The sequence below is a fragment of the Desmodus rotundus genome, chromosome 10, assembly GCF_022682495.2.
Source record: "Desmodus rotundus isolate HL8 chromosome 10, HLdesRot8A.1, whole genome shotgun sequence".
NCBI classification, from domain to species: Eukaryota; Metazoa; Chordata; class Mammalia; order Chiroptera; family Phyllostomidae; genus Desmodus; species Desmodus rotundus.
In genome coordinates, this window is record NC_071396.1 from 11,975,327 (window position 1) to 11,995,918 (window position 20,592).

The window sequence follows — 20,592 nt, forward strand, 5'->3', positions numbered from 1 at the left end:
AAGCTCACTTCTCTGTGGTTCCCTGTCTCCCGAGTCTGCGTTTTTGTACAAAGACCCATTCATTTAGAAGGAAAAGAATCCTCTCTTAGTTCTGTGAATAGAAAACTGATCTTGACCAGACTAAAATGCTACAACAGGACAACTGTGTGAAGACAATTCCCTTGCCGCCCCCCATGCTCCGAAGTAAAATGTCCGAGGCAACAAGCCACCTGATTCCCTCAACCATCCCCAAGGCTGTGCGTGGTTCAGAGCCCTCCTCAGTCCCCCATCTTCCTCTGCCTTCAGTGTAATTAGTCCTCATCCCCCTAAAGCAGGAGCCCAGAAACTCAGCCCCCCTCTGCAAAGAGCTCCGCCACCTTCCTCTGCTCTCCAGGTCACAGGCGACAGATGACAGAGAGGAGGGGTCCCAGCCCGGCCACTGACCAGCTGAGACTGGCACCCTCATCTGTGGGATCCTCAGTCTGCTCGGTGTAAAAGGAGGAAAATGAGACGCACCTTGCAAAAATCAAGTGAACTGATTTATGGCGCTTGCCTGGCACACGTCCAATACATCAGAATTCGTAGCTGCTATTATGGTATCATCTGGTGTGGTCTCAGACGGCTTGGCCTCTTTAACAGCCACAGCACAGTGTAAGCGTGCTGAACGTTTGGTGCCATAACTCCCGGTGAATTTTGTAAGAAATATTGATGAGCCAGGCCCCCTCCATGCCTCCTGGGGGCAATGGAATTTTTAAAACCTCAACTGGGGACTCGCATTTTCTTTTATAAAACCTGGTCATGGGGGTCATACTGATCTAGTTTCTGAAGTTCTTGAAATCTTCTTTCCAAAGTCAGTGTCACACGTCCACAAACCACAGTCGGAGGTCAGACTAATGGTCCCCAGCCATGTGCCACCTGGAACACACAGGGCACTTCCCTCCGGGGTGACCCACATCCACTCTCAGGGCCCCTGCGACTCCTGGGTGAGACTCGCTCTCCTGCCTTCCCCTGGGGATGTGGTATTTGAGGCCAAGGGTGACAGGCCAGGAAATCCAGGCCGGTCTAGAATGCCAAAGAAAGGGTGCCGGGCAGCACCTCTGGACCTGCAGGCAGCCTGCAGTGGGGCGGGAAGGGACCCTCGGACAGGGCAGGCTGATTGGATGTGCGGTGTGACAGCGCAGTGCAAACAGCATCCACACACTGCTCCCTACAGCTTTGGCCCGGGATGGAAACTAACTACGTCATGTGTGTATTTCCAGGTTGGGGCAATAAGGGAGTTACTGTCCCGTGCACTCCCCATTCAGACCGCCTCTGAGGTCAAGCCTGCCACGGGCTAACAAGTTCTTTTGGTGGTTTCATTCCTCCCAGGTGTCAGCCCCTCCATCCTCGCAAAGGGCAGGAGGAGGCTGGAGCTTAGAGGAGGTGTAAGTGTAGGCGAGGCCTGAGACCCAGATCTCCAGAAGGGTGTGTGGCCCAAAACCGCCCCATGAAGGAGCCTTTTGCTCAGTGCTTAGCCACCTAAAAGCCACACTGGGGTGCCAGAAGGCGAGGCATTCAGGAAAGATGTGCACCCCAAGGGTTAACACCACAGGCTGCCCGCCCCGAATCACAGCCAAGAAGGAAAGAGGGATTTCCACGTCACACATCAAGTGCTTAGCAAAGTAGAAGCCCGTGTTTGGCAGGCAGGGTGCCCAAGATTGCGGTGATGTCTGGCTGAGGAACAGCCTAGCTGCTCTGGGGGAACCTGTCACCAGGGTCCCTCTGGCCTTCCTAAGTCTGTTTGGGGTCGATGCAGCTGGGCTCAGCCTCCTGACCGGGTTTTCCCTGCACACCACCATCCCAGCCCTGAGGAACAGTCCAGAAGACCAAGTCCGGCCCAGGGTCCCAGCAGCTCAGTCAGGTCAAGGGCAAAGAGTGGCCAGTGACTGGGGAAGTGCTGGGAGGCTCTCCTTTGCTCACTTGAGAGAGGAGGTGGTGGGGGGCAAAGTGGGCTGTAGAGACTCCCCCCGCCCCCCACCTGGCCTTCAGGCCTCAGTTGGGTGTGCAGTGAAAGAAAGCATCTCTTTAATCCGAGGAAGATCCTGTTTTCATAAATGTGTGTCTGGCCCGGACCAGACACAGCACCGGGAAGTCACACACATGTTCAGGGTCCCCCTGGCAAGAAGAGCCAGAGCTGTACTAAGTAGTGGTGACATATAGACATTTCATGCTCCCTCTTAAGTGCCACGGTGACTCTGACAGCAGAGGAGACAGGGGAGGGGAGAGAAGGGACCGAGACTTCCATGCCTCCCCCCACCCCCAAAGCCGGGCCTTCTGCGCCAGCCCTTCTGCGCCAGCCCCCATGACCTCAGCCAGTTTCCACCTCTAAAACAGAACAGAGAGGCTGGGGCACGGGTGGGGTGGGTGGGGGGTGTAACCTGACACCCCTCACAGCAGCTGAATACAGTGGGTTGTTTTTCAATTCAAGTTCTGAGCCCTGGTAACAAAGTGAGGCCTCTCCTGCAACTGAGAAATCTCCTTGGAAAAATAAATCCTGCTGCCTATTTTGTCATCACTGGGGACAGGGAGCTGCACGGGGATGAGGTGACTCAGTGAAGGCAAGTTAGCTTAACAACCAGGGAGGGGGAGCGGTGCCGGGACAGGGGGTTCCCTCCATCCATGCTGCTCTGTGCCAGGTACTTGAGCTGCATGATCTCACTGCATGCTCCTAGTAGCCCATGAGAGAGGGTCATTATCCTCACTTAGAGGCCAGGAAACTCAGGCTCAGAGAGGTGGGTCCCTGCCAAGGTCTGAGATCAAGGGAGGGTGTGAATTCAGGTCTGGCTGGTCCCAGCCCCCCTCTCCAGTGCACAGATCACCTCCCTACTTCACTCATCAGAACAGTCCTACTCTAGCACATTCCTCCTACAAAACTCAGTGTTGGACCCCGCTTGCTCTTCAAGGGGAAGAAGGCCACCAGCACGCGAGACTCCCCCAGGTACCGCCCTTCACTGTCACCGGAACAAAGAGAATGGCGGAAGCGGGGGGCTCAGTTAGCATGCTGAGGAGTGACAGCACGGTTGCTTGGACGTCCGTGCAGTTTAGTTCCTGTGTATCGAGCACCGCAAATGTCCGCATGCTGTGCTAGGCACCTCGCGTGTTACCGCATTTAAGGCTCACCACCTCATAGTAGCAGTCCCATGTTACCCATGTTGAAACCGAGGGGCAGAAAGGTAGGACATCTCTCTAGGGTCACACAGTACAGTCAGGAAGTGGTAGAGTTCACACTCGAACCCAGGACTGTCGTGACTCCACACCAGGGCCCTCTGCGCCCCCTCACCTCCCTTCCTAAAGTTCAGGCTCATAAACACCTACTGTCCCTCTCCAGCTGGGGTGGTGGTGAGGCGTCTCCTGAGGCCCTATTTTAGCCTCACAAGAGCACATAGTCAAGGCAGTTACCCAGGCACTGACCTTAGTCAGCTGAGCGTCAGTGTGCTTGGAGTTCAGTGCGGGACACAAAGGCTTGGGTGGGGGATGGGGGCGGGGGAGTTGCCCTCTTTCTTTCCGACCTCCCAGAGTCTTTGGATCCAGAATAATCCCTTAGTTTGACCACTCCGAACAGAGAGCAAACCCTCAAGGCCTTTACCCACACTCCTCTCCAGTGGCTGTTGCCCAAACTTAATTCCTCTTTCCTGTTCTGGAGCGCACACTGAAGCTCCCTGCATGTCACAGGCCAACACCAATCCATTATTTATTAACTCATCTTTAATGAATGTGCTTGTTTAATGGCTATACAACTTGTCCTTGAGTTTCACAAATCTCAAATATGTCTGTTGGCAGCAGCTCTGCTTAGAGGGCAGAGCCCCAAGGACAGGGACAGCATCAATTAAGCCATTCTCTTTGGCACAAGTATGTGCAGACAGAGGTGGCAGATAAGTGCCTGCTGTTTGGGCAGCCACTGGGGTCAAGTCCACTTCGCAACGTGGGCAGCCACCAGAACAAAGGTCCAGCTGTGTGCAGAGGTTTCCGGGCCTAGCCATACTTAGCAAGTGCCCAGGATATATTTGCTGAATGCCATGTCTGCTTGACAAGCTCACGACTTTGCTGAATTCCTCTCTTTCACTTCCCAGGACACAGAAAACCACCACATGGTATAGGAAGAATCAACGCTCCCATTAAATGTCCTCAAGCTCTAGGTGCAATGTGGTCTCCTCTCAATTATTCAGAGGCTGAGAGCCTTGTTCCAGAAACATCAGATCCCTGCTTTGCGGCTCCCTGCTGCCTTGCTCCATTCTTCCCTCCTGTCCATCATTTGCACCCCCACCTACAAGTTAGCAAACCACAGGGGCAGGAAGCTTCGTCCACAGTCCACACTGGTCAAGATGGTCACTGGGGCAGGAGGAGGCTATGCTGAGCTGCGGAAGTGGGACCAGGATGGAATCCAGAATGTCTGTTGACGCGTCCCTGCTTCCCACCCACACTGTGCCGTCCGTGTCAGAACGGGCCCTGCTGTGCACACAAAGATTGCTTCTGACACCAACGCAATGCTGCCTGAGCTCAGTGCTTGTCCTTGTCCATCCTCTTTTGGAAAGCTTTGAAAAGCAATGTCAGAGCACTCATAATGAAAACTAATTTGGCCCTGGACAGTGTGGCTCAGTTGGTTAGAGCGCCATCCTGTGATCACAAGGTCACGGCTTCACCTAGGTTTCCGGTCTGGTCCCCAGTGGTCTGGGTGGGTGCATACGATCTCCAGTCCGGGTGTATTGGGTTGTTGAGGGGACAAGGGGCAGCCAATCAATGTTTCTCTAACATCTATGTTTCTCTCTCTCCCTTCCTCTCTCTTTAAGAGCAATGAAAAAAATGTCCTCAGGTGAAGATTAAAAAAAAAATACACATTCTCTCAAAAGGACTACACAGACTATCTCATTTGAGACTCGCAAAGACCACATCTAATAGGAAGACTTCAGCAATATACCCATTTTACAGATGGAGAAATCAAAGCCTATAGAGACCAAAGCTGAGAGTCACTGGTCTTCCCAGCTCATTGCACTCCTAGAGTATGCCCAGCAGAGTTTTGGGGGGAGACCCAGAGTCTCCCAAATTACTTGGAATTACCCAAATGCTCAATACTCAGGAGTACTATGACCATGCCAATGATGTCAAAGAGGAGGGAAAGATTCCAATGGCCTCATACAGACTAAACTATCAATTACAGCACATTCAAAAGGTCCCCTGCATTAGCCAACTTTGTTATCTGTAAGAGTTTCAATAGTTTCTCAAACCCTAAGGCTGTCTTCCTAATCTCCCAGCTTTCACACTCAGCAACCAGGGTCTCAGGATTTTGCTGTTCCAACCAAACCTCCCAGCCGTGTTTTTAACTACTGGCTTCCGTAGGATTTTCCACTTGACATTGTTAAGACTGTTTATCTCATTGTTGTACACAGGCCCTTTCAGTTTCCTGCTAATAGATTCAGGTTAGATAAGAATTACAGAAGTGATACTCCCAAGTTCCTCCCCGTCCTCCCCCAGCCCCTGTCCTGTCTCCACAGTTCTGGGGCATGTTTTATTAAATCTACTCTTTAGATGACTAATTTGCAAAAAAGAAAACAGTACCCAGCCACACGTAGCAGGGGATTGGACCAACACCCCCTCCTACCAGAAGCATGCAACAGGAGATCCTGCTGAATTACAGTCTACGACTCAGTCATCAATTGCCATAGAAAAGGAGAAAACAAATTCAGCTGAGCCTGGAAAGAATGTCAGCAAAATGGGAAAAACACTTGGTGGGAACCGCCTGGGGGTGCAGTGACCTCTCCCGTAATTGCCCAGGTCCTACCAACTCCCAGCATACCAAGAGGGATTGCAGACTGGGCTGGGGGATGGCCAGTCACCAGGGAACCAAATCCCTCTGCCCTGTGGCAGGCTGAACACTCCCCAGAGTGTCTGAAAATATTAAGTGCTGGTAATATAAAACGTATTACAGCTTCTTCTTGGAAAACCGTACAATCAGTTTATTCATTCTGATTAAATGGATTGGGGGGATGGGTGCAGAATGCAGAGAATCCCTTAAGATGGGTGAAAAAAAACCCCAAAAAACAATGTCAATGCCAAAAAAAAACACCCAGAGGCAAAAGTACCTCATTTCTGTGCTCTGATGCATAAAGACCAATTTTATAGATGTGAGCAGATGGACCACCCTTTTGGAAGCGTTTTCCTTGGCCAGGATGAGACCATATCCTGCATCATTAATACATATTATCATTTCTGGGTTAGGCAAACCCTAATCTTAGTCACCAGGTCAACGGAAATAATCTCAATGTCTTTGTTTCAGATGTTATATCGCTAGATTTTCCCTTTCCACCCAGAATCTTACCACAAAAGTAAAATGCTAGATGAACAGGATAACAGTGAACTTCATGAGGCAGGATCTTCCTTCTTTAGTCGAAAATTAACCATCACCACCTCGTGTTGAGTGCGAAGTTCTTTGACGTATTCTGAGAGCATATCCTCTCCCCTCCCCTCCCCAGTTAAAACATGGTACATCAATGTGAATTGTAGAGGTTCATGCTGCTCACTGTCTGGAACTTCTACTTTTTGGTCACTTAGAAAGATTATCCACTGGTTGGGAACAAAACAAATGAAAATTTCAGGAAATTAAAAAAAAAAAGTAGTACATATTGACTAGTAGCCTTGTGTTGAATGGACTTCCATTAAGGGAGATCCAGTCAATAAAATAAAGCTCAATGGAGGGGAAAGATCAGGATTTTAGCAGTGACTTAATGAAAACGTTGAGCAACACACCACACAAGTTAGTCAATGCCCTGTGTGCTGGCTTACCAGTAAACTACCGATGATGATGATGAAGTCATTACTCATCAGAGAAAGCTCGCTAGGCCGTGCTGTCAAGTTAAGAAACATCAGCGCGTTCTTCCACGTATAAACTTTGCAAAAAGGTGTCAGCATCGACCTTATTCCTTGAGGCCTGTATACAGTGGGTGCTTCTGCTGCAAGCTATGCGCCCGTAAGTCTCTTTGATTTCCAGCCTTAAAATGAGCCTCGACCCAGCAACTGAGCACAGGGAAACCACCCCCGCAAACAGACTGGATAGAAGGTAGGGCCAGCCTTGTTCCCAACATTCCACGAAAGACGCTTCATGAAGCTGTGGTTCCACAACAGCCTGTGCTGTGCGTACCGGTCTTGGAGAAATTGCATTTCACTCCAGCCCTTTTGGCTGAGACAGAACCATCTTCCACGACTGTACTGGGATGAAAGTGGGACCTAAACAAAATCCTAGGATTACTACAGAGCATTTCTTCTGAGGGGCCTGACAAATTTTCCAGACAGAACACTGCCTTACCAATAGTCAAGATGTCTCCCAACCCCACCTTGACCAACATTTCTGGAGCCTCCGTTATGTGCCAGGTGCTGTGCTAGGTACTTATATACACATTGCATCACTGACCTCTCACTAGCCCGTGAAGTCACACCTACTCTCCCCATTTTTTCAGAAGTCTTGCATGCCACATGCAGACTGGGATGTCACCCCAAGTCTCTTAAACTCGAGTCTGTCACCCTTACTCCTATGGGTCAAGGTCACAGGAATAAACAATGAGCTTGCCTCTTCCAGGTGGTTCAACATTTCTTTTCTTTTTTCTTTTTTGCCATTATTTTGTTTATTTACCGAACACCAATTTATTGGTGTTATTACACCACATTCTTTTTTTAAATTATATTTTACTGATTATGTTATTATAGTTGTCCTGATTTTTACCCTTTTGACCCCCTCCACTTAGCACCCCCACTCCCTTGGGCAATCACCACAACATTGTTCATGTCCATGGGTCATGTGTATAAGTTCTTCGGCTACTCCATTTCCTATACTGTATCTTACATCCCCATGGCTATTCTGTAACTACCTATTTGTACTTCTTATTCCCCTCACCTCTGCACCCATTCCCCCATAACCCCCTCCCATCTGGCAACCATCAAAATGCTCTCCATATCCATGATTCTGTCTCTGTTCTTGTTTGCTTAGTTTGTTTTTTAGATTCAATTGTGGATAAATATGTATTTTTTGCCATTTTATTGTTCATAGTTTTGATCTTCTTTTTCTTAAATAATTCCCTTTAACATTTCATATAATAATGGTTTCGTGATGATAAACTCCTTTAGTTTTTTCTTGTCTGGGAAGCTCTTTATCTGCCCTTCAATTCTAAATGACAGCTTTGTTGGGTAGAACAATCTTGGCTGTAGGTCCTTGCTTTTCATGACCTTGAATATTTTTTGCCAATCCCTTCTAGCCTGCAAAGTTTCTTTTGTGAAATCAGCTGACAGTCTTATGGGAACTCTTTTCTCTTGCTACTTTGAAGATTCTCTTTATCTTTAACCTTTGGCATTTTAATTATGATGTGTCTTGGAGTGGGTTTGGGACTCTCTGTGCTTCCTGGACTTGCATGTCTATTTCCTTCACCAAATTAGGGAAATTTTCTTTTACTATTTTTTCAAATATATTTCCAATTCCTTGTTCTTCCTCTTCTCCTTCTGGCACCACTATGACGTGAACGTTGGACCTCTTGAAGTTGTCCCAAAGGCTGCTGTTAACTATTCTCATTTTTTTGTATTTTTTCTTTTTGTTCTGTTTTTGTTTTTTTTGTTTTGTTTTGTTTTCTTGGCTCTTTATGTTGCAAATCATTTATTTGATTCTCAGCTTCATCCACTCTATTGCTGTTTCCCTGTACATTGTTCGCTATTTCAATTAGTGTATCCTTTGTTTCTGGCTGAATCTTTTTTCTGCTGTTGAGGCCCTCACTAAGTTCCTTGAACATTCTTATAACCAGTGTTTTGAACTCTGCATCTGGTAACATTGCTTATCTCCATTTGTTTAGCTACTTTTCTGGAGTTTTGATCTGTTCTTTCATTTGGGCCATGTTTTTTTGTCTTCTCGTTTTGACAGCCTCCCTGTGTTTGTTCCTATGTATGAGGTAGAGCTGCTTTGACTCCGTGTCTTGGTAGTGTGGCCTAATGTAGTAGGTGTCCTATCGGGTCCAGTCGCACAGCTTCCCCTATCATCCAAGTTGGGTACTCCAGGTACGCCCTTTGTGTGGGCTGAATACACCCTTGTTGAGCCTTCCTTGGTTGCTGCTGGCAGATCAGTGGGAGGGATTTACCCAGGCCAGCCAGCTGCAAGGACTGGCTGTGACCACTGACCACCAACCTCCAACCTCCATGGAGGATAAACTGTGCAGACGCAGGGTAGTGGTGCTCTGACGTGGTCTGTAGCTGTCTACTGGGTGCGCTGGCCCTGGGGTTTCCTGGGTGGTGCAGGCAAAGGTCAGCCCTCACCTGTGTTTTACTGGAGGCACCCTGCATAAGCTATAAAGCAATCTGAGATGGCTGCTACTTGTGCTGCGCTTGGAGATTACCAGGCAAAGCTAAACTATGAATCTAAGCTGGCTGCTGCTAGTGCTGGGCCTGGGGCTCACTGAAGCTAGCTGTTGCTTGCTTGATAGGATTTAGGAAGTTGTGAAACCTGTGCCAAGATCAGCCATTCAAATGGAAAAGCAGCTTGGGTGGGGCAGTAAGTTGGGTGAGGCTGAGTCTCTGGGGATCTCCAAGGCTGATCACAGTGTCAGCCAGGTTGATGGAGTCTCAGATATGGCACCAGCTTATTGGCTCTGTGTGGGGAGGGCTTAGCAAAGGGACAATAGCCTCTGCTCGCCTTGATGTCAGACACTTTAGTTTCTCCCTGTATACCACTGGTGCCTTTCAAGCTGCCACCCTGGTACTGGAGCTCAGAGGGAGTGAGTCTGAGCAGTTAAGTCTGTTTAGGTTCTTTAAGAGGAACTGATTGGGGCTCCAGCAGTTTCTCCCACCAACTCAATCCCCACTGCTTTTTGCAGCCAGAAGTTATGGGGACTTATCTTCCTGGCTCTGGAACCCTGTGGGGCTGCGACTCCTCACTCCTGAGATATCCCGCCCAAATTTTTACCCATCACATGCGGGTGTGGGACCAGCCCGTTCAGCATCTGCGCCCCTCCTACCACTCTGTAGGGCTGTGGTTTCTTTAATTCTGTAGTTGTCGGACTTCCATTCAACTCCATTTCTGACGGTTCTGAGGGACGGTTGTTCTATATTTTAGCTGTAATTGTGAAGTGGTTGTGTGAAGAGGTGAGTCATGTCTGCCCACTTCGCCATCTTGACTGGACGTCCAGTTCAACATTTCTTTTATAGACAGATAATGAAATATTGCGTCTCATCTATCCCTTCATTCACTCACCCATTCCTTTAACAAAGGTTTTAAAAACACGTACTGCGTTTAAAGCCAAGGTAGATCTCCCAAAGTGAATAAGGAGCTTATTCACTAATGAAGTTTTTTAAGTGAAAAGAAAAATGTGAATGTGGGTCCTGTGACTACATCGAATACTTTCTGGACTTGCTTTCCTCGTCTGTAAAATGTGGATATTGGAAGAAATGAGCTCTCAAGCCTTTTCCAGACCCAAATTTATATTATGTCAATTAAATAAGCTATAGAAAAGTCTTTGTTATTATTTTTTTTAATAGCAAAAACAGAGACCTAACTGCCTAATGAGGTCATATACATTTATGGTGCCTTCAGCCAAGGAGACTTGACTTGTCTTTAAAATAACAATCCCACCCCTGGAAAAATGAATGCCCAGGTGAAACTCAAGGTTGGTGGCAGAAATAGAGCAGGTCAAGTTTGACTCTAGGGTCACATGACCAGGTCAATGGTTGCTTCCAGACCTCAGGATGGCCTCCACAGTCAGGGAGACTGGACCCACTGGTCTGGGGAACGGCTGTAGTTCTGGGTGTTTCTTCTCCACAATATTGAGAGCTTAATGCCACCACCGTCCTCTGAGGGACTGGATATACAAGATCCCAACCATCCGCATAACAAAATGGCAGCTGGCAGGCCAAATAAAGGGCTTTTCATATTTCTAAAGAACTCACAGTTGGTTTTGGTGTGATTTCATAAACAATGAGCTCCCTGATTCATGAAAATTATGTCTGTGCCACTTCCATCTCGTCAGGAAAGAAATCGCGGCCAGCACACTGGTCACGGATTGAGGGCCCAGTGCACATAACCTGTAACTTCAACGTCTCGTGCCCTAGCAGCCTTCCACAGTGAAGGTATGACCGACCGCAACGGGACTTAGAAGAGTTTCTCAGTTCACTCAAGTTCCCGCTGATTACCTGAGGTCCACCAAGGTCTTTCTATCAAGATATAAATTCTTTCCATTAAATACTTTAAAAAAGTCCACCTGTAGATAACAAAGCCAAAATCTGACAAAATAAAATAAGCCTAAACAATGTTATCAAGGCTCCCAGGAATATAAACAAACTACACAGAACTAATCTAATCTGTAACTACACGTAACAGGTATGTGCCAACAAAATCAGAACCGTGACTGGAGCGATTCAGCACCTAAAAACAAAAGTTCTGAAAGTGATTTATTTTGCACCTGAAAGATATTTTTCTCAAAGCAGCAACTGACTAGTTTTATATGTTCTTCGTATAAACCCTAAAGGCCAGGTGAATCTTGAGCTGTGTTTTTGCAATGCCTGAACATCAGCCTCTCTTTTTCTCTACACTCCTCACCTCTAGTTGAAAGAATTTTTAGCTGGCTGGCTTACTTTTATCTTCGACACAAAACAAAAGACCTTTGACGTGATGTTTTGGCTTTGTGTAGGCAAAGCCTCAGTTTCCAAACTGAAATAACCAAGGAGGCCAAAGCCCTCAAATAACAGCATTTTCTACTTTTCAGGTTAGTGTCCTGGCATCCAGCCAGCACTGCCTCCACTATCAGTTTAATTATTCACGAGAATCTTGGGTATCATACTGATGATTTCTTGTGATGACAATTTTTTTTCAATGTGACATTACAAAGAACCAATCTTCCAGTAAAGAGAGAGGAGAGAAGCAGACCAAATAATGGCTCTAAAGTAAAAGCACAAATTAAATGTGCCCAGTTTGAGCTGTAGTGGCTGACGTCTGTACCGAATGAATCTTGTCACACTTCCAGACACCCTGAAGTGTCCCATACATCAAGATTGAAACAAAATATCTAGAATTATATAGTCACAGAGAGTTAGAGCTAGACAGGCCCCCTTCATGAGAGCATCCTCATCCAAAAGCCACATTTTAAAAGGAGGAAACTGAGCCAGAGAGTAGAGCCCAGGAGCGTGTCCTCGGGTCCCTTTGCCTTTCTGAGTCTCGGTTTCTTTGTCCCTAAACAGATTTGAGTAACACCCAGACCCTCACGTCAGTGACCCAGGGTCCTCCCAGATCAGGAAGGTACTGAGGCCTTGACAGAAAGATCCTCTCCACATACCTGACAAAGAGGAAGGGGCCCCATCTCAAGAATTGCATGGTCAACCTGAACTCACACCCTACCTCCAGATCCGGGCCTTCAACATCTCATCCAGAAAGGAATTTTCTCCTTAAAAGTCCTCACCACTACATTTATTTAAAAAAAAAGTAATCCTCTAAGGCTTTTAAATTTTAATTTGGCTTGCCCACAAGTAAAAATTTTATACTTTCCAAAACCACATAGAACCCTTGTAAACTGTTTGAATTTTTTAGTGCACATGTGAGTTAGTTTTTCACTAAACGAAGACAACAAAGACGGGTATTAGACTCATGGCGGCGGTTGCTTTGTAAGCTATACGAGTGTCCACTCACGATGTTGTACCCCTAAAACTAACATAATGTTGTATGTCAACCACAACTGGAAAACAAACAATAAAAAGGCAACGAAACTAGTCAATAGAAAAGCAACAAACAAAACCAAAAACAAACCAAAAAACAAAACAAAACTCCAGTGGCCCTTAAACGTAGTAAGCACCAAAAAGCCAGAGATTCTGTATTACACGTCTTTATATATTCACCACCCTCCACCCCACAGCTAACTTGGCCAGTGTTTTGTTTTGGGGTTTTGGGTTTTTTTTGTATCCATAAGTGGTAGCACAATTTTGAAACAAATCAATAAAATCTTTTTAAAGTAACATGCACGTGTATTTTAATACAGTGCTTTAAGCCTGGTGTTTCAATGGCTCAGATACTCTTAAATGGAATAACAGAGGAAAGTAAAGAACTGCTGATTAATTTTGCGTTATTTTAAAGAACAAGAGAGAACACCATCCATGCTCAGTGCAACTTGCTTCTATTCAGACCCCAGTGAAAAATAAATATGCCCAAATTTAAGCCACTGAACACAAGACATGAGTAATAATTTCTTCCGAGCAAATTTCAAGTGTCCAATCCTTCACAAACAGACATGCAAAAACTTGGAACGTTTTACTTCAGGGACAGATGCATCTGTCGGGCTCATCAGAAGCCACAGCAGGAAAGGCCTGAAGCGCTTTGCGTGTTTCTGAGAGGTCCTTACAGCCAGCTCCTTCCCATGGAAGCAAATGGGGAGAGTGAGACTTCCCACCACATTCCTTCCCAGTAAAAAGGCCTTTGCTACTTTGCATAATCTCAGTGGTGAAGTAATCTGCAGAGTGCCCTTCCAAAGGACTTGCTTTGTCACTGTGTTTTTAACTGCAGGGAGGCCCTCTGAATTCCCCGCACACTCACACAGGCTCTGGGACTCCCAACCGTGATGAGCCACAGGGAGACCAGGCAGGAGGAGGGCTGAGAAGGCAGCCAGCGTCATGCTCCTCTGGGCTGTCACCTGGGCCTGCACACAGCATCACACACAGTCAGTCGTTCCCCCGCGGCACGTGCCTGTCGCGCAGGCTCGAAAGATGTAACGCTCAGGAAAGGCTGAGCAGCATCAAACCCCCCGAGGACCAGGGGTTGGGAGGCTGAACATACAGTTTTAAACTTGTGTGTGTGTGTGTGTGTGCGTGAGGGTGGACATGTGTGAGCTGTGTAAATGTGTATGAGCGTGTGTAAGGGTGTGTGTACCTGGAGTGCAGCATAAAAGCAAGCAGCAGGCCCCGACTGGTGTGGCTCAGTTTGCTGGGTGCCATCCCGCAAAGCAAAAGGTCGTGATTCAAGGCACGTGCCTGGGTTGTGGGTTCGATCCCCAGTCGGGGTGTGTATGAGAGGCAACCAACCGTGTTTCTCGCCCTCTTTTTCTCCATTCCTCCCTGTCTCTCTAAAAATAAATAAATAAATATTTAAAAACAAGCTGCAAAGGCCCGAGAAGAGAACAGAGAGTTGGTATTGTAGCGCCTCAGACAAAGCTGGCTCAGGTTTTATCTATGGAACACTGAAAAGCCCAGCCAAAAGGCCCAGCCAATCAAGATGTCTGGCTTTCTGCAGACAAAATATCAATATCAGGCAATCAAGGGGTTTTTGACCCAATGAGCAGCTGTTACGGTGTCACAAGGCCGTCTCCACCATAACAATCTGGACAAAAGAAAACTTAGCTTCTCATGCAAACGCTCAACCCAAAGCTCAAACATCCCCGGGACCCCGTAATTTCCAGTTGGTTGCCCTCCCTCCTCCCACCCCCAACACTCACCGTCAGCCTCACATGATTCAGCGAGCAAAGGTGGCAGGGGCTCTTCCCTGGCCCTGCCCTCTGGGTGTCTAGAAACCTGTTTGAAGGTGGGAGGGAGGCTGGACAAAGGGCAGGCCTCATTTCTACCTCTGGACCTGGTAGCTACCTTGAAAACACCACTCAGTGCTCTGGGTTTCTCAGTCAGCTTCCCTCCGGCAAATGAAAAATAACAAGGATCGCCTGTCACTGTTTAGCTCCCCTTTAACTCACTTCCAGGCAAGAGCCCTTTTCAAACACTGAGACGCACACACTGTTTTGAGAACGAGCCAATAGGAGCTGCTAATCCACCACTAGAAAGGGCGAATGGAAAGTTGGAGGACAAGTTAAAGCGTCTTGGCTGTGCCAGCGATGCTCCAGGGTCTGGAAAGCAAATGGGAGGGGTGAACAGAGGACCATCCCCTTCACTGGGCCTTTACTTATAGGCAAGAAGGCAGAGAAAGCTGGGCCCCTTCTCCAGGGAGAAGCGCTTTCCAAGTGTCCTTTACCACCATCCTCTTCCAGGTGGACTGTCCCTCCTCTACAGGTGGTGTGCCCGTGCTTGAGGCCCCATCCTGGCCACAGAATGCCAGGCTGACTAGGGCCAGATTTGGAGGACACATTTGCCTCCCCATCATCCACAGAAAGCGGGGATTCATGGAAAGAAATGCCTAGCCTTCAAACACCCAGACTGTGAAATCTGAAGTGGGAGTGAGAGACAAACATGCTTTCAGGTCCAAAATACCTTAGACAAGGATGCGGAGTAGAAATATAAAGTTCTCAGTAGCTGTGATTTAAGTCATTGAAGTACAACAAATAGTACTGGATATTCAAGATGAAATTGCAAGGCTACCTGCTACAATAAAACGCAGACTTTCCCCAAGGCAGCACAAGAACCCCTTGCATGCTGAACTAGGAAATTCCCCGTACTCTGGAAAAGCTAAGAGAAAGTCCAGACCTTTTCAGAAGCGCTAGCTTCAACGCTTATATCTTCCGTAAAACACTCTGATCATCCCAACAGTGAAAACAGCCGAGGACTGAGATGAACCACAACAGAAATATACTCCTGTCTACAGCCACAGCCAGAACAGGAGGTCAATATGATGAAATACACCTGTATCAGTCAACAGGCATATCCATGAGGTGGTGTCCACCCTAGAGATATCACCCAGGTCCCTATCTCAGGCAATTCAACCTAATAGAACACTCTGTGATTAAAGGAATGCAAAGCACGGTTTTCATTTCAATTCATACAGCAAACTGTATCTTCGTTATGCCGGCCTCACGAATAGTGCAATGTCCTGACTTAGCTTACTGAAGCTGAGTGGTTCTTCACCCCGCAGACCCGGCACAACCACATCTGTAGGTTTCAGGGCCCTGTCAGAGAATCACACCACTCATTTTCCTGGCCTCTCAGCACAGGGGCTGAGTTAATTCAATGATGTGCTTGTCAGTTTTCCTCTGCCTACAAGAATGGCAGAATTAAGTGGTGCACCAGAGACAAAAGCTACCCTTAGCAGCTCTGTTCACTCTCTGTGGGAATTAATCAGGACGGTTGTGATAACATTCACGAATACTATCCTCCTAAGAAGTGAGTGGTAACCTACCAGAGGTACCAGAAAAATGGATTTTTAAGATGTACATGGAAATAGCCACTGAAGAAACTTGGGTTCACTGCCCAAGCCACAAAGCGCATGGTCAGAGCCTGAGCGCCCGCCCAGCAAACACTCCTGGAGAGAACAGTAAGTTGTGACTGTCCCAGCGCCCCCCTACCCCTACCCTGGAGTCTTCATGACTCAGTAGAAAGTCAGAAAAACAGGGGACACCTAGGGCGTGAAAGCATTTCTAGAAAAATCTCAGGGCAAGACTTACCACTCTGGGCTTCTGCTGGTCCAGGGTATGCAGGAAGGCAGAGTTGGGGTCCAGGCAGCGTTCGGGGTCACTGGAGATGTCCTCTTCTGAGTCGTCATAGGAGGAGGAGAAGCCAGTGGAGGAGGCAGAGGAAGAGGACAGCTTCCTCAGGGGAAGGCTGCTGAGCGGGCTGCCCTGTGTCTCTTCCAAGACCCCGTCCTCCTGGGTGCCCATGTCTGTAATGATGACTGCAGGTATATTGCTGGGGCTGCAGGCCTCCCTCTGGGAAGCTTCGTCCCTCTGATCTGGGGAGAGCAGCTCTAGGCTGGGGTGGGTGGCTCTGTCCTTTGGTGGGCTTCCCCAGGTCCCCTGGGATTGTATCCCAGTGCCACACGTCCAGGCCAGGGGGGCTTCCTCCATGGGACCCAGGCAAGCCCTGGAGCTCCCAGGCTGCACACCCACCCCGTCCCCAAGAAGGCGCTGAGGTTCTTTCACATCTTTTGCTGCTTCCCAACAGGACAAAGTTTCCAGCATTCCACCAGTGGGAATTCCCACCTCCACCTCCCCTGCACCTGGCTGTGCTGAGCTGCGGCCCCCATGCAAGCCCAGTGTCGCAGATTCTTCATCCACTCTGTCGGAGCGCTGCGGGGGCTGCTCGACCACTGTGGCCACACTGTGGGTCACCTTGGGCCCTACTGAGTCCTGGTCTCCTGATGGCCTGAACCAACTGGGAGCCTCAGAGGGCTTTGAGCTTTGAGCGTCCACAGTCCTCTCCTCTGGCCTTCCACCCGATTCGGGCTCCCCAGAGTCTTGCAAGCCACTGGGCAGATTTCCTTTCCCCACCTTCCCCGGGGGATCTGCACCACGCGGCCCGCCCTTCTCGAGGGCTGGGCTTGTCTCACTGCCCAGAAACTGCCCCTGACTCTCCGACAGGGCCGGGGGATGTACACCCCCGAGCTCCCGGGGCCTCTCAAACGGCTCACCGTGGGCAGGGTCGTAAGGATGGTGTGGCCCAGTGGATGTAGCTCTAGCTGTCACTTCTGTGGCCATCACGGAGTTCGCTCCAACAAGCCCCAACGAGGGAGCTTGGCAGCTCAGAGTTCCGGAAGGAGGAGAGACCCTTTTGTCAATTTCCATAGCTACGGGTGAGCCACAGTGCGGTCTGGCAGGGACCCCCTTCTCAATTATCACTGGAGTGGATGAACCCTGAGCCCCTGATCCCGACGGGGAGTCCAAGCAGGAAAAAGGTGCCACTCCCTCCTTTTCCTTGGAGAGGCTTGGGCGGGACGCCCCAGCGCTCCTCCTGGAGTCGGCCTCCGAGGTCTCGGGACACTGCTCCCCCCAGGACTTGGTCCTCCGTTCCTCGCTCTGAGCCAGGACCCTTCCTGGGGGCTGACTGCTGCTGCGGAAGGGACACGGAGAAGGCGAACGCGCCCTGCCCAGACGCGGGCTGCGGGGCGCTTGAATGGCGGAGCTCTGTGCCTGGATGTGAGCCTCGAACATGCCCACTTTCTGGTTCACCTGCACGTTCTGCAACTCGCGCTGCAGGATTCGCAGCTTCCTCTGGGCCTCCTCCGGCCCTGGAGGGGAAAGGGGACCCGTGGTCACCACCTGCTGCCCGTCCCCTCTCAGGCGACCCGCCCAACTCGGGCTGCCCACACTGCTGCTGCTGCTGCCACTGCCGCTGCCGCTATTCAGCCTGCGCCTGCCACTCCGCCAGCCCCCAGGGCTCCCGGGATCCTCGGGCGACAACGACTCGGTTGGGGGGAAGAGGAAAGAGGAGCTTCTCCCGGGGCTGAAAACGCTGCCGGGGCTCAACACGGCGCTCCCCGGCGGCGGGGGTGTCTCGCTGCTGCCGGCCCGTGGGGCGCCGCCGCTCTTCACCGGGTTGGCGCTATTCATGATCACCAGGCTGTTGAGTGCATAGCAGTACACAGCCATAGTACTGGGTCCCGCGCTGCCCGCCGCCGCCGCGGCTCCCGCTCCGGCTCCGCCGCCGCGCCTCCTCCTCCCGCGGCTCCCGGCTCAGCCCCGGAGGCCCGGCGGCTGCCGCTCGGCGCGCAGACGTAGTGGCATGGCTTGGGCGACGGGCGAGGGGCGAGACCTCGGGCTCAGCCCCCGCCCAAAGCTCCATAAACAACAGCGCCGCTGTGGAGACACAAGGAGAGAAGTCAGGACACCCGAGGGCCAGTGTGGGGAAAGGGGACCGAACGCCTCGACCTGCGGACCCTCGATGTGTCGGGGATCGGGTGCCACTGGATGTCTCACCTACCCACTGGGATTGCGTGAGGACACAAGCCCTCGTGGCGTCAGTGGCCAGCACGGTGGTGGGCGTGCCTGTCCCAAGTGCGCTCCCACCCCACACCCTGGGTTTTGATGAGTATGGGGCTGCGTTCAAATTCTAAATTCTAAGACTCCTGTCCTGAGCCACGCGGATGGGCGGGGGACGATGCAAAACTACCTGGTGCCTAAGTGCGCTGTGAGCACGGCGTGGCTGCCTCCGCGAGGGAGGACACCCATCCACCCTCTCCCGGTCTTCAGCCTGAGCAAACATTGGTTATATTGGGTATAACGGGGCCTCCCCCCGCGCCTGGACTTCAGGATCTCCCCGCTCCACCCTCTGGTCATCGGGGACCGACACAGGGGGAACCTGAGCGGGAGCTGCCTTCCCCTTGCCGAGTCTGGGAGGACCCTGCGTGCCGGACGTTTACCTTCCCAGCCCTGGCCTTAGGACTGTGTTTCTCCGCCTATGATAGTCTGGGCGCGCGGCGGGGCCGCAGCCAAGGCATTTTTCTGCACCAAGGCATTTTTCTGCACCGGCTTTGTCGCCTGTCCCCAAACAAGTGTGTTTTGTGAGTGTGGGCGCGCCTGCGCGTGCCCGTACCGGAACCAATACTCGCTGCCCCCTGCCGTAGCCCCCTGCGGAGGGGCGTGTGTGTGTCTGTCTCCACGCGCGGACAGCGAGTCAGCCTCCGCACCCCGTGTGCCAGAGGACGCAGCAGTCTCTGCCGGCTCCGGGACCCCAGCCCACTCCGGGGAACTCCAGGGCGTGCGTGGCTGCAGCCGCGCGGGAGCCCCGGCTCTGCAAACCTCCCAGGGGCCCAATATCGAAAGCCACGGGCAGTGCGGCCAAGTACAGGGCTTCTCCGCATCCCGGGCAGCCTTGCCCAGCGCCCGCAGAGCCACCAGGCCGCCCGCGCCGGGACGCCCGGAGCGCGCCGGGGAAGGCGGCCGGGAGCCCGCGGCCCGGAAGGCAAGCAGGAGGAACGCCGACAACTCACCTCTCCCTGCTCTCCCCGCACCCCGACTCCGCGCCACCCTCCCAAATCAAACCCCTTTCCCGGACTCCCCAGCCCGCCTCTGGGCGCTTTTTCAACACCCGGGGCGCTCAGACTCTCCCCAGAACTGGAAGCGAGGGGAAACAGGGTCCAGAACTGAAGGCCGGTAAAAAGCCGCCAAACTTACCTGCAGTTTTTCTCAGATTCCCGGTCCTCTGCAGACTACATGGCCCAAGAACAAGATGGCTTTAGAAGTTACAAAGCTCAGAAATGATTTCCTCTCCGAGCTATGGGAGACAAAAAGGAGAGTGCGAAAGACAGAAAAACGCTCCTGGGCTGGGACCAGGCGATCCCCGCGCTCGCTTCTCGGCTTTGGAGATACCAGCCCTGCTGGTGTCTGCTGAGGGCTACTTCAGTGTTTGTTCAATATGCGATTAAAAAAAAAAAGTTGAGGCGGGGTTGGGGGGGCGGTGGTGGAGGGAGGAGGGTGGTAGGCGGGGGCTTGGGGGAGGAAAGCAGGAAGGAAGTTGTGAGCCTGTCTGGGGTTGAACTCAGCGGAACAAGTTTTTCTTTTCTTCTTTTTTTTTCTATTGCTTGGCAAGACCGAGGGAGGGAAACACTTAAAAAAAAAAAAAAAGTTTCCATTGTTAGCTAACCAAAAAAAAAAAAAAATGCCTTTTAACTTTTGCGGGTTAAAGATATACGATCCATTTTTCCACCCCTTCGTGGAGCCTTGCTGATGTCTAGCTTTACGAAACTCTTTTTGAAAAATGTTTTTAATAAAGTTTTGAGTGTGCATTTTAAGCAAAGCAAATAGGGACCATATTTTAGCATTTAAAACGGGCTAAAATCCTACTTAAACGGTTTGTGTTCTTGTACAAAAATATGCAAATTCAAGGAAGGGCCTTTGTGGGCACCTCTGTTGCAAAGTTGCAGATTTTAAATGCATCGTGCTAATATTTTGGAAGACTGGTCGGGCTGTGAGCTGTTGATGGTTT

The 20,592-nt window shown here is 50.3% G+C and overlaps 1 protein-coding gene across 1 annotated transcript in view; it reads right to left on the minus strand.

The window, feature by feature from the left end:
- The window catches only part of ITPKB (inositol-trisphosphate 3-kinase B), a 94,234-nt gene extending 74,207 nt beyond the window's left edge, over nucleotides 1-20,027 (minus strand). Inside the window, exons 1-2 of the mRNA XM_024575988.4 lie at nucleotides 19,782-20,027; nucleotides 16,338-18,464 (exon numbers count right to left, since the gene is read on the minus strand). Coding sequence (XP_024431756.2) covers nucleotides 16,338-18,257 — 1,920 coding nt within the window. The 5' untranslated portion in view covers nucleotides 18,258-18,464; nucleotides 19,782-20,027. The remainder of the gene's footprint in view (nucleotides 1-16,337; nucleotides 18,465-19,781) is intronic.
- Between the last annotated feature and the right edge of the window lie 565 nt (nucleotides 20,028-20,592).